Here is a 13,632-nt window from a genome sequence, read left to right on the forward strand (position 1 = left end):
CCACTACTAAACTTGAAACAATTAGCATAAGGTAATTATCTGAAAGGAAATATAAATATCAAATGTGAGAATTATCATGGGCAACTAGTTGTCTGCACGGCTCAACGACGAACACTCTATAAACATGACAATTTCAGAGGAATTCATAAACTTGTCAAACATATATGTCAGCAACTATTTTTTTCTTTTCTATATATTACAACAATAGTTTGAATTCATTCATAGAGTAATTGACGAAAAAATAACAGCCCATCCTTCTTTGTGATAGAAGCAGGCAGTAGAGACTCCTTTACATGGACAATCAGACAACAATCATCATCAATTAATTGAACTGTAATATGGAGGAAACATATTAGCATGTTTACCAGTTGGATGCAGATTCCCATTAATATACATGACGAATGCTTGACGGCCCTATCAGCGAGGCTCTTTATTGAAATGAATAAGCAATTTGTAATCGGAAGCGGGCGGGGGAATCGTGAGAAAGCTGCTTTCCCCAAAACTAGCTAAAGGCACTTCCTTCATTAGCTTTCTAAGATCTATACTTTATATGAAAGAATTGGCGGAATCTATACTTTCGGCAGATTCAATATGCAATATCGTTTCCAATCGTTTAGCTTATGACCAAACTCAAAGGAATGTATCATTCATCCTCCTCACTAACTAATGCAAATGAAAATGGAAGGAATTTATAACCGTCTCCCCCATAGAACTTATTCTGAAACTCCACCCAATGAAGCCGTAACGCGTGTAGGAATGCACTTAGGGTTTCCATCAATAGCAGCACACCAACAGTAGCACATATAAAAACGACGATGCCAATAATAAGAACAATGACATTGTTGAACCTGCAATTATGTGCAAGGCATCCAATACTCAAAATCATATAGAGCTTACGTTGTTATGGGTACAAAAAAAACAGAATGACTAAATAAACTTACCCCCAGGCTAGAAGTAGAACCTTGTCGTAAAATACACTTGACAACTCCGAATGAGCTAGACTGAACAAATATATAATAATAAAAAAAGAGAGAAGTCAAATGATAAAACTTTATACTGAAAACTAAAGAAAGTACAATCTGTTTAAAGAACATGATTTAAATCATGGAAAGATGCACCCTTGAAGGGCTACATAAGTTTTCACGATGAAGAAGCGCAGCCTATAGGCCTAAACAGGCCAGGACTTTATTATCTGGTCAAATAGAATTATTCTTATTACAAAAATTACATTATAGTTATTATTATCATCATTACTAATACTATTATTTTGGGATAAGTCCAATCTTCAAAGCTTTTGCAACTTTAGAACACTGTTGAGTACTTCATTTCAACTTTATAGATCTATAACCCATAGTCCATTTAACAAGCTTTCCACACAAATCATGCTAATAGCTAAAAAGGTCCAACTAGAACCAAATTATGAAGTTTCAGATCTAGCTCCAATACCATGGAGAACAGAACAAAGACAATTATTAAATAGTTCTAGTATGCTATATTTTAAGAGTTCTTTTGATAGGGAAAAGGCAAGACCATCCATGAATGCTTTCAAGTTGTTGACTACATACCTAAGGGCCCATAAACGTAGATATGAAGCTGTATTAGACACAGCTCCAAGCACAAACTCTATGCTATGTATAAGTTGGTGGACAAAGACCTCGCTGAAATCAAATTCCTCATGGTCATGGTAATCATGATGAGATTCCATTTCAAGAGGGTCATCAATGCTGTGAAGCAGTGCATAGGATTGACCTTTGTGCCTCTGAGAAAAAAAAAATCACATTAAGAGATGATGGGAAGTCAAAAACAAGTGGAAAGAATAAAATAAAAGCTTCTAGGAAACAATAAATAAATCTAAAAATACATGGGTAAGATAAACTTTTGTGCATACTTCTTGGTGTTGTTTCTTCAAGAGAAAAGGCTTCGGAAACAGCATCCATGGTACAGCAACAAGGGCCAATAGTAGTAAAACAATCTGGTAATGAAAAAAGTGACATTTTAAAATTATTATCTATCTTGAATAGCTGAAAAAATCAATATAACAAAAAAAAAAAAGAATTTAAACCTGAAGGAATTTCTGGCCAACAAAAAGCTGATTTTCACCCAGATCATCAGTAGGACTCAGGAACATGTATATCATCACATGATAAAGATCAGCTTGTGAACCAGTGCACCATTTCACAATAATGAGGAGTGAAAGGTAGCCAAACAGGCTGTTTAAAAATATCATCTGGGGAATAAATTGGTACCTACAGCAAATGAATGGTTAATTACATAGCACTTAATAAACAAAGTTATGATATTGCCCAAGATCATACAAAAAAAAATCTTCACGAGCTAGAAAAATAACTAGAAGGGCAGAGAGAGAGAGCCTGTTCATGCAATTAAGGGTGCACATGCATATGCTGAGATATACAAAATCTTAATAATCACTCTAGCAGTAAAATATCAAGATAGAGAAAGAAAAAGTTCATTTTTAATTACTATTCTATAAAAACAGTGCTGGACACAAATGCATGAATGCATGCAAGGATAACTTGAGCAATGTAGCATACCTAATATTTAGGTCATCTCCAAAGAATCTTGCATTGAAGTAACTCAAAATAATTCCAAGATTCATCTGGGCTACTCCCAATAGAATTGACATCTTCATCTTCAATGAGTTAAGATATGGTAACTCACTACGGGTACCATGCCACTTAGGGTCCACGCCAAATGGATAAGTGTCACGCACCTTTATTAAACCCACAGTAGAAGCATCGCTGCGACAAAAAAGACTAGTTTAACTAACTTAACAGGGAGAAAAATTTTACAATTATGTTTAGTGTTTCATATCTGGTTCAGTACCTGCAGGATGGGTCTCGACATCCATAGGCAGAGAGTCCAAATAGTTCAAATGGGACCGAGAAGAACTCATTATATATCAATCCTGTGTAGATTGAGAACAATGCCATCATCAAGATAACATAACGGCCACCAAAAGTCATTTCTGTGATGTCTCCAAGTTTCTGTTGTCAACACAAACAAGTAAGCTCAACTGAAACGGTTAGAAGGAAAAAAAGAGATTGCAGTCAACTCCCAAGACATGCAGCAATTACCTGACTGGAAAATTTCTTTTCTCTGATTATGAAATATAATGTTGCCAGCAACAAGCATATACCATGACCCCAATCACCAAACATAACAGCAAAAAGGAAAGGGAATGTGATAATTGTGAATACACCGGGATTGACTTCCTGATACTTGGCAACCCTGCAATAAGATCAGACTAGTTAACTACGACAGTATATATGTTCACGAGCTTGTAACCCACCCAATGAAGGGTTTTTCTTTTATTATGTCAACGTTGTTCACTGAAATGAACAATCTTTAGTGAATAACGTAGCATTAACTCTTGATCATTAAATTCTAATAAAAGAAAGACCAGCTAGTCACATAACTTTTTGAGAATGGTTGTTATAAGTTCTAGCTTTTCCATAAATCAAGTTTTCACATACATCATTTTTTTTTTTCCCTAAATCTACAGAAGAAAAAAAAAATACTAAGGAATGAAGATGAAGAGAAACTGATTAATTAAGACATAAGGCTAAAATCCTTGAAAAAAATTAAAGAGGAGGATTCTTGAGATTTAAGGGGGAAATTTTGGACACATGTCAAAAGCAAAAGACTAGACAAGAAAGTTTTCCATTATACTTATATGAAGGGCTGTTAAGAGAGCAAGCCGCTCGTGAGCGAGCTTGGGCTCGGCTCGTATAAGTTCGGCTCGTGCTCGACTCGAATATTAAATGAAGCGTTTCGTGAACACGAATTCTAGCTCGAATATTAAACGAAGCTAGCTCGGCTCGACTCGGCTAAACTCGTGAGCAGCTCATATAAGGCTCGAATTGGTAGTTATTCACATAATTCCTCATATTAATATTAAAAATTGATGATTTTTTTTTTTTTTTCTAATAGCATCATTTTATTATAAAAGGATGCATATCTTTTCTCTTCGAAACCAAGTGCCTTGTTATATTAACTCGAGCCCCATACTTCGCTAGCCAGACTAAGCAAATGCTCATATGCAAGCTGGCCTCTTAAGCTGTTTAAGAGTACTTGAAGTTTAAATTTATAATAAAAAAAATAAATTAATAAATTAAATATAAGAGCCAGCTCGTGAACTAGTTCGGCTCGGTTCGATTTATTATGAGCTCAAGCTCAATTTTTTTGACTCGTCCTTAAGCTCGGCTCGAGCTCGAGTAAAATTTAAACAAGCCGAGCCCAAACAAGGAAAGCTCGCTCAAGTTCAGCTCGTTTACACCCCTTTATATCATATATGATTTGGCAAATGACAATAAACAAGTCAGGGTTAAATACCTTTATCAACCTAAACTACCACTCATTTACACATTTTCCCATGAACTACCACATGTCACACTCAACCGCCTTTAACTAACATTTCTTGGCAAAAAAAACCCCTCCATCAGGCCATATCGTTAAATCTGACAGAAAAGGCGCACATGCGTAGTGCACATGACATGCATGTGCTCTTTTTTTTTTTCTGTGAAATCACAAAAATGCCCTCAAGTAAAAAAAACACACACACACACAGACAGAGTATAGGGGTGGTTGTCGAACCACCCCCAAGTGTGTTTGGGGTGGATGAGCCACTCCATATACCTGGGAGTGATTCGACGACTTAGGGTAATTTTGTCATTTCACTACTAAAAAAATGCATGTGCCATTCACGTGATCGAGATTCCGTCTAATTTAGTGAGTTGCCCTAACAGAATGGGTTTTTTGGCCAAGAAATGGTAGTTAAAGGCAGTTGAATATGACATGTGGTAGTTCGTGGGGCAACGTGTAAATAAATGGTAATTGAGGGGCATAAATGTATTTAACCCTAAGAAAAATTATACATCAACTATTACCTCTAATTGCTGTATGGGACATGGACAGTTGAGACCTAATCATTAGACTATTCAATACAGGCGAGAATTTAGAATTTGACATCAAATGGAGCTCATTGTCCAACTGAAACTACTAACAATATCATACAATCATTTTGTTAGGTTTTGCAATACATGGTAAACTGTTATTATTAGTCTTATTACTGATTACACCATGCAATCGGATCTTTCAACGCAGAGAAGGTAGGCAAAACAAACGTTTGCCTTTTCTTGTTTCTATTCCAGTATAGTATTACCACTACTAAAAAGACAAGAACAAAGCCAATTCTAACTGTAAAAATATTTGAATGTATAACATCAAATATGGTTCCACTGTCCAACTTAAACTGCTGACAATATCATGCACAATTACTTCCAATGCATGGTAATCCGTTATTGTCAGTTGTCTTACTGATTACACCATGCCATCGGATTTTCCATGCAGAGAAAGTAGGCAAACCATACATTTACCTTTTCTTGTTTTAATTCCTCTATTATATTATCACTGCTAAAGAAACAAAAATAAATAAATAAGATAAAAACCCATCCTAACTCATATACTTGGGGAAAAAACATTAAACTCCAGCAACTAGGTGCTAAATGCGACACGGTATCACTATAAATTCTAATTAGGACGCAACCCTAAATCCTAATTACCTTTAACTAAACAATGTTGTACAGTAAATCCATACATGAAAGCAAAGGTCAAATTATTTCTCAACTACAATATTTCTGTTTTCACATGGATCAAAGATGAATAACACAGCTTAACTTGAGAAAACAGAATTTCAAACGCACACAACATTAGCATTTTTTTCCCAGAAGATAGGAAGTATAGCACAAAGCCTAAATACTGCATACATCACACAATTTTCCAAACAATACTATAAGATATCAAGTCACTATTAGATACATGAAATTGACAAGTCACTATTAGATGCATGAAATTGATATTTCCAACTGCAGCACATAAGACATTAGAATTTACAATTCTAGACGGCACAAGCATGAATTCTCCCAAAGTGACTCACCCATATGCATCTACAATTTCTTGAAAAGAAGAAGTAAACTTGTTCGTGCAAAAATAGGTAGGTGGTGATTCCTTTGTATGCAAAACCTGGAAGATGGCCCCAACTTGTGAGTTGCTGTCAAAGGTTGCCTGTTGCAATGCATTTTGAATCTGCCAAACATCAAGAATAAGCTAATTAAGTAATTCCTTCAACAATATACTTCACTTGAAGCAAAATCAGCAAAAGAATTAAAAGGCAAGCACGTTGTGCAGTGTTAAAAATGGCAACTGATACAGGATGAAAGAACAAACCTGATTAGTCGCAAAAACAGGACACCAACCTTCTGCAACGAGACACTTCTTTGTCACATCAAAGCTGAGCATATTTAGAGTATGGTAAATGGATTTTTCTTTTTTCACCTGTAAAGTTAAGAGGACCAAAGTTAAGTGACTGAAAAAAAAAAAAAAAAAAAAAAAAAACTCAAAATGCATATATCCAAAGATCAATCCCAACACACATGCACACACATGAAAGTGGGAAAAAATTTAGTTAAATGCATTTTCTTTAGCAACAAATGAAAGCATTGGAATATCAAATAAAGCAGCTAAAACAAACCTGAAGATTCCACTGCTCGTATTCATAGCCAATTGTCTGTAGCAGATTGTTCCTATGCAACAGCCCGGCATCTATAGTAGTCTTCAGCTCTAAAAGTCTTCCAGACACCTATAAATCAAAGTAATTACATAGTTTAGATCTCACTGAGGCTGTAACTGATGACTTTTGCAATTAGACAAAAGCTAATATTACAGAATTTAGTTCAAATTGACTAAGAAAAGGTGAACTGGTGAGAACTAAGGACCATTGCTAAATTGGAATAAGTTCACATAACATGTTTTAAATTGATGATTTTGTGCCAGCTGAAAATCGCTGATAAAGGATGACCAGCAGTTTGTGACAAATGGTAACTCTGAACCCTTTGATAAGGGGAGGTATTGAGGTTATACCACAATAAATAGAATCAACCTGCAATATCCTGAAGGTTATACCACATAAATGACAGGAAAGAACCCATAAAGTGTATAATTCATACCTCTGTAATCATCTGAAATTGTTTGCCTAAGTCATCCGCAAATGGGTAACGGTTTGCTCCAAAAGCTTCACAGATTTTCAGAATTTTATTCTTTGCTCTTTCCCCAGAATAGAAGATAACAAAAACATTTTTTTCAACCTGGCGAATGAACTTTATCAGTTTACCAGTAAAACCGTTGATTAAAAATCAGTAATGGTGAAAGAAAGGAGTAACCCTTGATACATGGGCTTTCTTTTGGAAAGTCTTTCAAGATTGGGAATTGGAATATGCTTCCTTCTTTTATTCATCATACTCATATTTCTTGACAGGAATAGGGGAAGACGGAATGTGTTGAGTAATTTTTTTCTTCTTGCCAAAATGTGACATTCTTCTAATACAGAAGAATTAAGAACAAAATATTTCCTCCTACAACCAGAGTCTTTTAATGGCAACAGAATCAATAAGCAAGAAAGAGACGCATCTATATAGAGCAAACAAGTTGGACCCATCCCTCGTCAAGATAAAATTAGTAGAAAAGTGAAACACAAATGAGGAAATTTTGGTTTGTTTGACTTAACCCACCATGTGCAGAGTGTGTGGTAGAGGCTAATCTAAAGAACCACATGTTTACACCCCCTCCAAAAGTTGACAATTTATAATTACAAGTTCTGGAGATACCTTCTCTCCTGACATGGGATCAATGACAGAATCTTCAACCACAGCTTGCTTCAAAAACACATTACCCCTGGTTGCACGAAATAAAATCCTTTCAAAAGCCATTGATTTTTCTCTTGGAACAAGACCACTAACAAACCCCAGCTTAACTTGTTTCGATGGGTCTGTTATCATTTCCTACAAACACCAAATCCCTAAGCATCATCCTAAGGGGGGGACAAAAATCTTTAGCTAATATCAAGAAAAGAAAGCAAAAGACTATTACTTGTTCCAGTAATAAAGGACTGTCGATAGATCCTTCAGCAATGTGCTGCACTTCAAGTTCGCCATGCTGAGCAGCTGCATTGCTTTGAGCTGAATGGAAAAACTCACCAGCCTGAAATGAGAAAAAGAGATCCACAGTTCACTGTATGATTTTGGAAATATAAGAAAACAAAAGGAATGCCATGCTAACTGATAATTCTCTTCTTCCTAAGAAGCAAATATTTTTACTCTAAGTCAAAGATCAATGTGATTATGTAAACTTAACAATTTCTTCCACATAGAATACAGATGATAGAGAGAAGAGAGATCATAATCTACACCAGTTATGTACCATGCAGCTATACATAAGCAACCTAATAGTAAGGTATTGCCAGAAAGCTTTAAATTTCCTAGTACCATGAAACTATTATGGTAAAACTTTCTCTTAAAACCTGGTAGGAAAGCAGAAAAACAAGCCAAACCTTCTGTAGAACAAGCTTATATTCTAATAGCTCATTATGAGATCGTTGTAACTTTTCGTTGTTTGCATTTATCTCTAACAGCTCAGCTTCAAGTTCTCCAAGTTTAACCTGACACACCCACAAAAGAATTTATTTCAATATAAGACATCAGAAGTCTTAAGAGACCAAAAATCCAAAATTACATTATATAGCAACCTCCAAGTTGTCCAGATCAATATCATTGCTTCGATTAAATCTTGTTGAAGGTGGCAAACCAGCCTTTTTCATTTGTTCCCTGAAGAAACGTAGCTTACGAGCCATTTCCCCACATCTTTTAATCTGCATGGTAGACAAGCACACACAGAGTACATATATGTAGAACCGAAAAGGGATTCATGTTTAATATAAATTATATGAGAACTCAAACCAAAATAACAAAAGTAAGGTCAATTGTTTTTGTATTGTCAAATATCCAAGGTGCCAAAAAACAATGGGAACCAACATATCAAAGTTCACACATTGTGTTGATAAAGGGATGGGAGAACAAATTGTTGTTCAAACTAACTAAAATAAGACTGTGTGCATGAGTCCCACCATTATTACTAAGAATCACCATAATTCACAGGTCCAGTTGAAGGATGGAACTAGGAGGTGTACAAAAAGTGAAGATTTGAATAAGTGACCTCCGCTTCATAACTAAAAATTTTTAAACTCAAAAGAAAGTTAGCTGGTGATTATATTTGATTACTGTGTTTAGTTTAAGGATATATAGAAACTTATAAGATCACAGCGTGCAGGTTGTCATGCTGTTAGAGGTCTCCTCATTTGATGTGAGATAACCATTAGATGTTGATGGCATAAATGTGTTACTTGTCGAGATTGATTTGCATGAAAATTAGATCATCGTCCTAGCATAAAACAAGACAAGAAGGCACTCCCACAAAACAAGAAACCTAGGCTCAATAAGTATAGAGATGGCAAGTGAACGCACCTGAGCAGCATATGTCCGCTGAAATGGGCTCTTTTCTGCATTGAGCTGAAAAGAAGTAATAGATACACCCAATCAAAAAAAATAAAATAGAACATAGCCAATTAGAGAAAATGTCACAAAATTAATTTCATGTGCATGAGTCATGACTCTGCGCCATAGTATTAAACCATCATATAAGATCCACCCAAACTAAAAGTAAAGTAAAATAAAATCCAATCATGATTCAAACAAAGAATTAAGTCCAGTCTCAACATTCTACAAATGAATTTCTCAAACTTTTCTGCTAAGATAATATGTGAACTCAAAATACTAATGTTTTCACAGACTAACATTTTAACACATTATCCTAGCATACAAAGGTTGTCATAAATGCAATCCTTCAATTATGATTTTTAGCAATAACATCAAATTAGAAGCAATTCTGGTGTGCATGGTTACATTCTTAATTACAACAACCTACCAAATACTCGAGGATCCACCGCGAATTCTTCCAAAATCAAAATAAAACAAACAAACAAGGACAATAATCATTCCAAAGAATAATAATAATCATTGGATAACTGGATAACAATCGAAGAAGAAAAGCACAAACCAATAATAGTAATAATAATCGTTTTTTTATAAGTAATAATAATAATCACAACAGAAATTAAAGCAAAAACTAAAAGGAAATCGACGTTAGGATTTCAATGCATGAAAATTCGTATGAAGAACGATCAACGTAAGAGAAACGATGACGAATAGCAAAAGAGAATACCCAAAAAAAAAAAACAAAATACAAAAAAAACATAAATTGAAGCGGAAAATGGTGCTCACATCTTTAAATTGAAAGAGGCCAAGGTCGCCGAGATAGGAGATCGTGCAGTGAGCTGACTCGATGGGAATGATGAGTTGCACCAATTGCATCGGCTCCGACCGCAGCAGATCCATCGCCTGCCAGCACCCTCCTTCCCCAATTTCTAACCTCTATTCAATAAATTCCTATATAGATGATATTATATAATGTCTATATCTACGCGTTCGTATATTTTATATACAAGTGCATGCGCGGTTGATCGGAGAGAATTCACCGGGCGATGTCGGAAATTGCTTTGACATTTGAGATTTATATATATATACTATTCGTTTCTCGTTCACCGCACTGAACGTTACGGACCCGCGGTAAGAATTCTGTCACGTCAGTGTTCGTTGAGGCAAAAGAAGTTAATTCCCCTGGGCGACGTCGTTTAATTCTGGCGCCTCTTTAGCCGTCTTCAGCATTGGGCCCTAAGGAAATTTGTGGCCCGCTTTGATTTGAAGCGGCGTGGGGCTTTGCACATTAGAACCTTGTGTGCCCACCAATGAAATGCCATGTCTTTTGAGTCCATAATTCAGGACCCAAAATAAATAGAAAGCCCAAGTCATAATTACTGCACATAAGTGCATTTGGCAATGTGATTTCCCTTATCAAAAAGTGTAACTTTGAATCAAATTATAGAAAATGTATCATTTGGAAGTGCGTTTTTAAAAATTTACGATTTGAAAATGTAAAAATATATGCAATTTCAAATATCAGACAATGGGTGCATTTTTTAAAGAGGAATGCTAGGCAGCCTAGGCTTACAAACACATTTTACAAAAAAAAAAAACTTTTACAAACTGATGTGGCATAATATAATTGGATATGAGATAAAATCAAATTTTGAGAAACCCAGTCATGTTGTGCCACATCAGTTAGTAAAAGTTTTTTTTGTAAAATATGTTTGTAAGCCTAGCATTTTCCTTTTTTAAAACACAATTTTAAAAGTTAAATTACGATTTTTAAAAACACAGTTGAATCACATATTTTGAAATCATAAACCCAAGCGAACCCTTTTATCGCTCAAGTAAAACCTAAATGGCTATGTTTGCAATATATATATATTATCTAGAACTTATAAAGAATCAACCATGTGAATGCTTATCTAAAGACACAATGTAGCAGGGATGGAACCAAAATGTTTATGAAGGGGAGCCAAATATAATGATAAAATAAAATCCCCCATGACCTTTCATAGGTTCCTTCTTAAGAATATGTGAGCAGTAGGATATTCTTGAGCAGTAGGATATTCTTGGTGAATGATGATATCTTTACTTTTTTATATAAGAAAAAATAGACTGGTAAAGATAAAACGAAATAGACAAGATGTTTGTAGCATATATAGGACCTATAACATGCATAACAAAGTGTAAAAGTCTGACATGACATATCATTAATTAATTGAATGGTAGGTTGATAAAGGGACTCATTTGAAACTAAATAAAAAGTTAAAAACTTGAGGATCTAATCGTGGATGTTGGGGAGAAAATATTTCATAGTGGGCTTCACTCATTTTTACACTTACTTACAACATTACTCTTACCACTCATTAGGCGACACATGTACACACCACGCAAGACCTCTTTGGAAAAGAGCGAGAGAGGGAGGATATCTCTCTCTCTCTCTATCTAGAAAGTCTCTCTCTCACATATCTTTGAGATTCTCTTTATCCCATGTCTCTCTCCCCGTAAATCTCATATACATCTCTTACCATTCATGTCCTGATTTATATATGGATAAATAAAGATAAAGTGCCATTGTATTTCTTATCCACAAATAAAGATGTTAACTTAAGTATCGGAAAGTCTTCGGTCCCAACCGAAAACTCTCTGATCTTGTTTTTGTTTTGCAGGAATCTCATTGTCATATAAGAGTTTTTTATAGTTTAGCCATCAAGAAAATCACTGGATAGGAAATTCTTGGACCAGAAAAACGCTCCAACATTTTTAATTTAAAACTTAAGGACTAAATTAAAATCGCATAAAGACCTAGGGGCTAAATTTGTTTTTTGCCCTTAAAAAAAAAAAACAATTCTCTTTGAAGGCAACGTACTCATTCTCTTTCTCTCTACTGCTCTCCTGCTCTCCTCCTTTCTCGCCTTCTTACAATATACACAAACAAAAAGATGAAGTAATTAAGCATGTAAAATTAGTTGGGAGGTTAATTAATTTGAAGCTCACCTCTATCCTTCTTACAAGGTTTATTTGCACTTTTGTTGTTGTTTCATTTATTTAGGTGAGTGTACCTATCTAGCTAGCTACGTGATATATTCCATTTTCTTCAATGACTTTATAATCTTTGATTTTTTTTTTAAAAATTATTCCTATTTTGTATTTATTTATCAAGTTAGGAAAAGAAATATTGAAGAGGAAAAAGAATTCTTCAATTTTCATTATGTGGTAATAGAAACATGATAATGAGGAGGCTATTTCATTTATATTTATTAATGTTTTTTTTTGTTTTTTTTTTTAAAAAAAAGGTTATAAAAGTCGGTAGGTAAATGCCTAATTTTTACAAAATAAGCAAATAATAATTTAGAGTTAAAGGTTTGAAACTTGTCTGACCCGGCCCAGGTAAAACATTCTGGCTCCGCAGCGCTGATCAGTATATATATATATATACCCTAGAGAGCTCCACGACAAATTATTATTATTATTATTATTATTTTTGGTGCTGCCAATTTTCATGAGCAAAAGGAGCTTCAAACAAATAGTTGAAGGGAGCAGTCTTTTCGGTGAAATTTGTGGAATAAACTGGAGTGGGCTGATGAGCAGGTGGCAAAGTTGGAACCAGAGAGATGAGGGCCCGGTTGGATTGAAAGAATTGTATAATTAATAATTATGTAGCCATGGCACCAGGCAATCTTGCCAGCCATGCTAAACGCTGTAGCTTTATATATATATATATATATATAGATATATATAACCTTGGAAATCACAAAAACAAGCCATCAAAATATATATGCAGGCCGTGCACGGCAGCAAATCAATGAGAGAAAAAACTGATAAATTTTGGACCACAACTTGAAAGCCAGCCAGCAGGCAGAAACAGAGCCAAGAAGAAGAGATAAACGGTTTCGCATGCGCCACGGCCTGGCCCCGACCTAGCTACCACTCCATAACCCTAGCTGGCTATAGTGCCTAGCTGCGCTAAGAAACCCTAGAGATCACCCGCTCTCTTCTGGATTGTTTGGCTTTTTTCGCTACTTAGCCTACTCTCTCAATGGGTGACTCACCAACCACTCCTGTCCACTTCTCCTAAAGTTGTACTTCAAAGCATTTACATTCCCATTCAGCAATTATTTAGCTAAAATTTAGTTAAAAAGCATTATTTTAGCTATTCACTTTATAAATAACAAATGAAAAAAAAAAAAAAAAAACTAATATTAGCTTTTTTTACAACTATGTATTGGGTTTTTTT

General features: G+C 35.0%; 1 protein-coding gene across 1 annotated transcript; it reads right to left on the reverse strand.

Moving 5' to 3' along the window:
• Window positions 1–121: 121 nt before the first annotated feature.
• On the reverse strand, window positions 122–10,528 carry LOC132190081 (V-type proton ATPase subunit a2). Its single transcript, XM_059604962.2, has 18 exons — window positions 10,191–10,528; window positions 9,375–9,419; window positions 8,600–8,722; window positions 8,405–8,512; window positions 7,945–8,055; window positions 7,683–7,856; window positions 7,026–7,163; window positions 6,551–6,658; window positions 6,247–6,354; window positions 5,957–6,105; window positions 3,096–3,249; window positions 2,845–3,005; window positions 2,553–2,759; window positions 2,063–2,246; window positions 1,889–1,972; window positions 1,566–1,759; window positions 942–1,001; window positions 122–848 (listed from the first exon to the last, which is right to left on the reverse strand). Exons 1-18 carry the CDS (start codon window positions 10,302–10,304, stop codon window positions 644–646), a joined length of 2,427 nt encoding a protein of 808 aa, XP_059460945.2. The 5' UTR covers window positions 10,305–10,528; the 3' UTR covers window positions 122–643.
• Between the last annotated feature and the right edge of the window lie 3,104 nt (window positions 10,529–13,632).

This window comes from Corylus avellana, chromosome 9 (assembly GCF_965113065.1).
Source record: "Corylus avellana chromosome 9, dhCorAvel1.hap1.2, whole genome shotgun sequence".
In the NCBI taxonomy this organism is placed as follows: Eukaryota; Viridiplantae; Streptophyta; class Magnoliopsida; order Fagales; family Betulaceae; genus Corylus; species Corylus avellana.

Excerpts from the sequence above, each read along its gene's own strand:
- LOC132190081 (XM_059604962.2), bottom strand. The coding sequence starts at position 10,304 with ATGGATCTGCTGCGGTCGGAGCCGATGCAATTGGTGCAACTCATCATT. Across the intron at positions 8,723-9,374 it reads AGCGGACATATGCTGCTCAG|ATTAAAAGATGTGGGGAAAT; the intron begins GTGCGTTCACTT and ends TCTACCATGCAG. Across the intron at positions 2,760-2,844 it reads TGTCGAGACCCATCCTGCAG|CGATGCTTCTACTGTGGGTT; the intron begins GTACTGAACCAG and ends TTTTTGTCGCAG.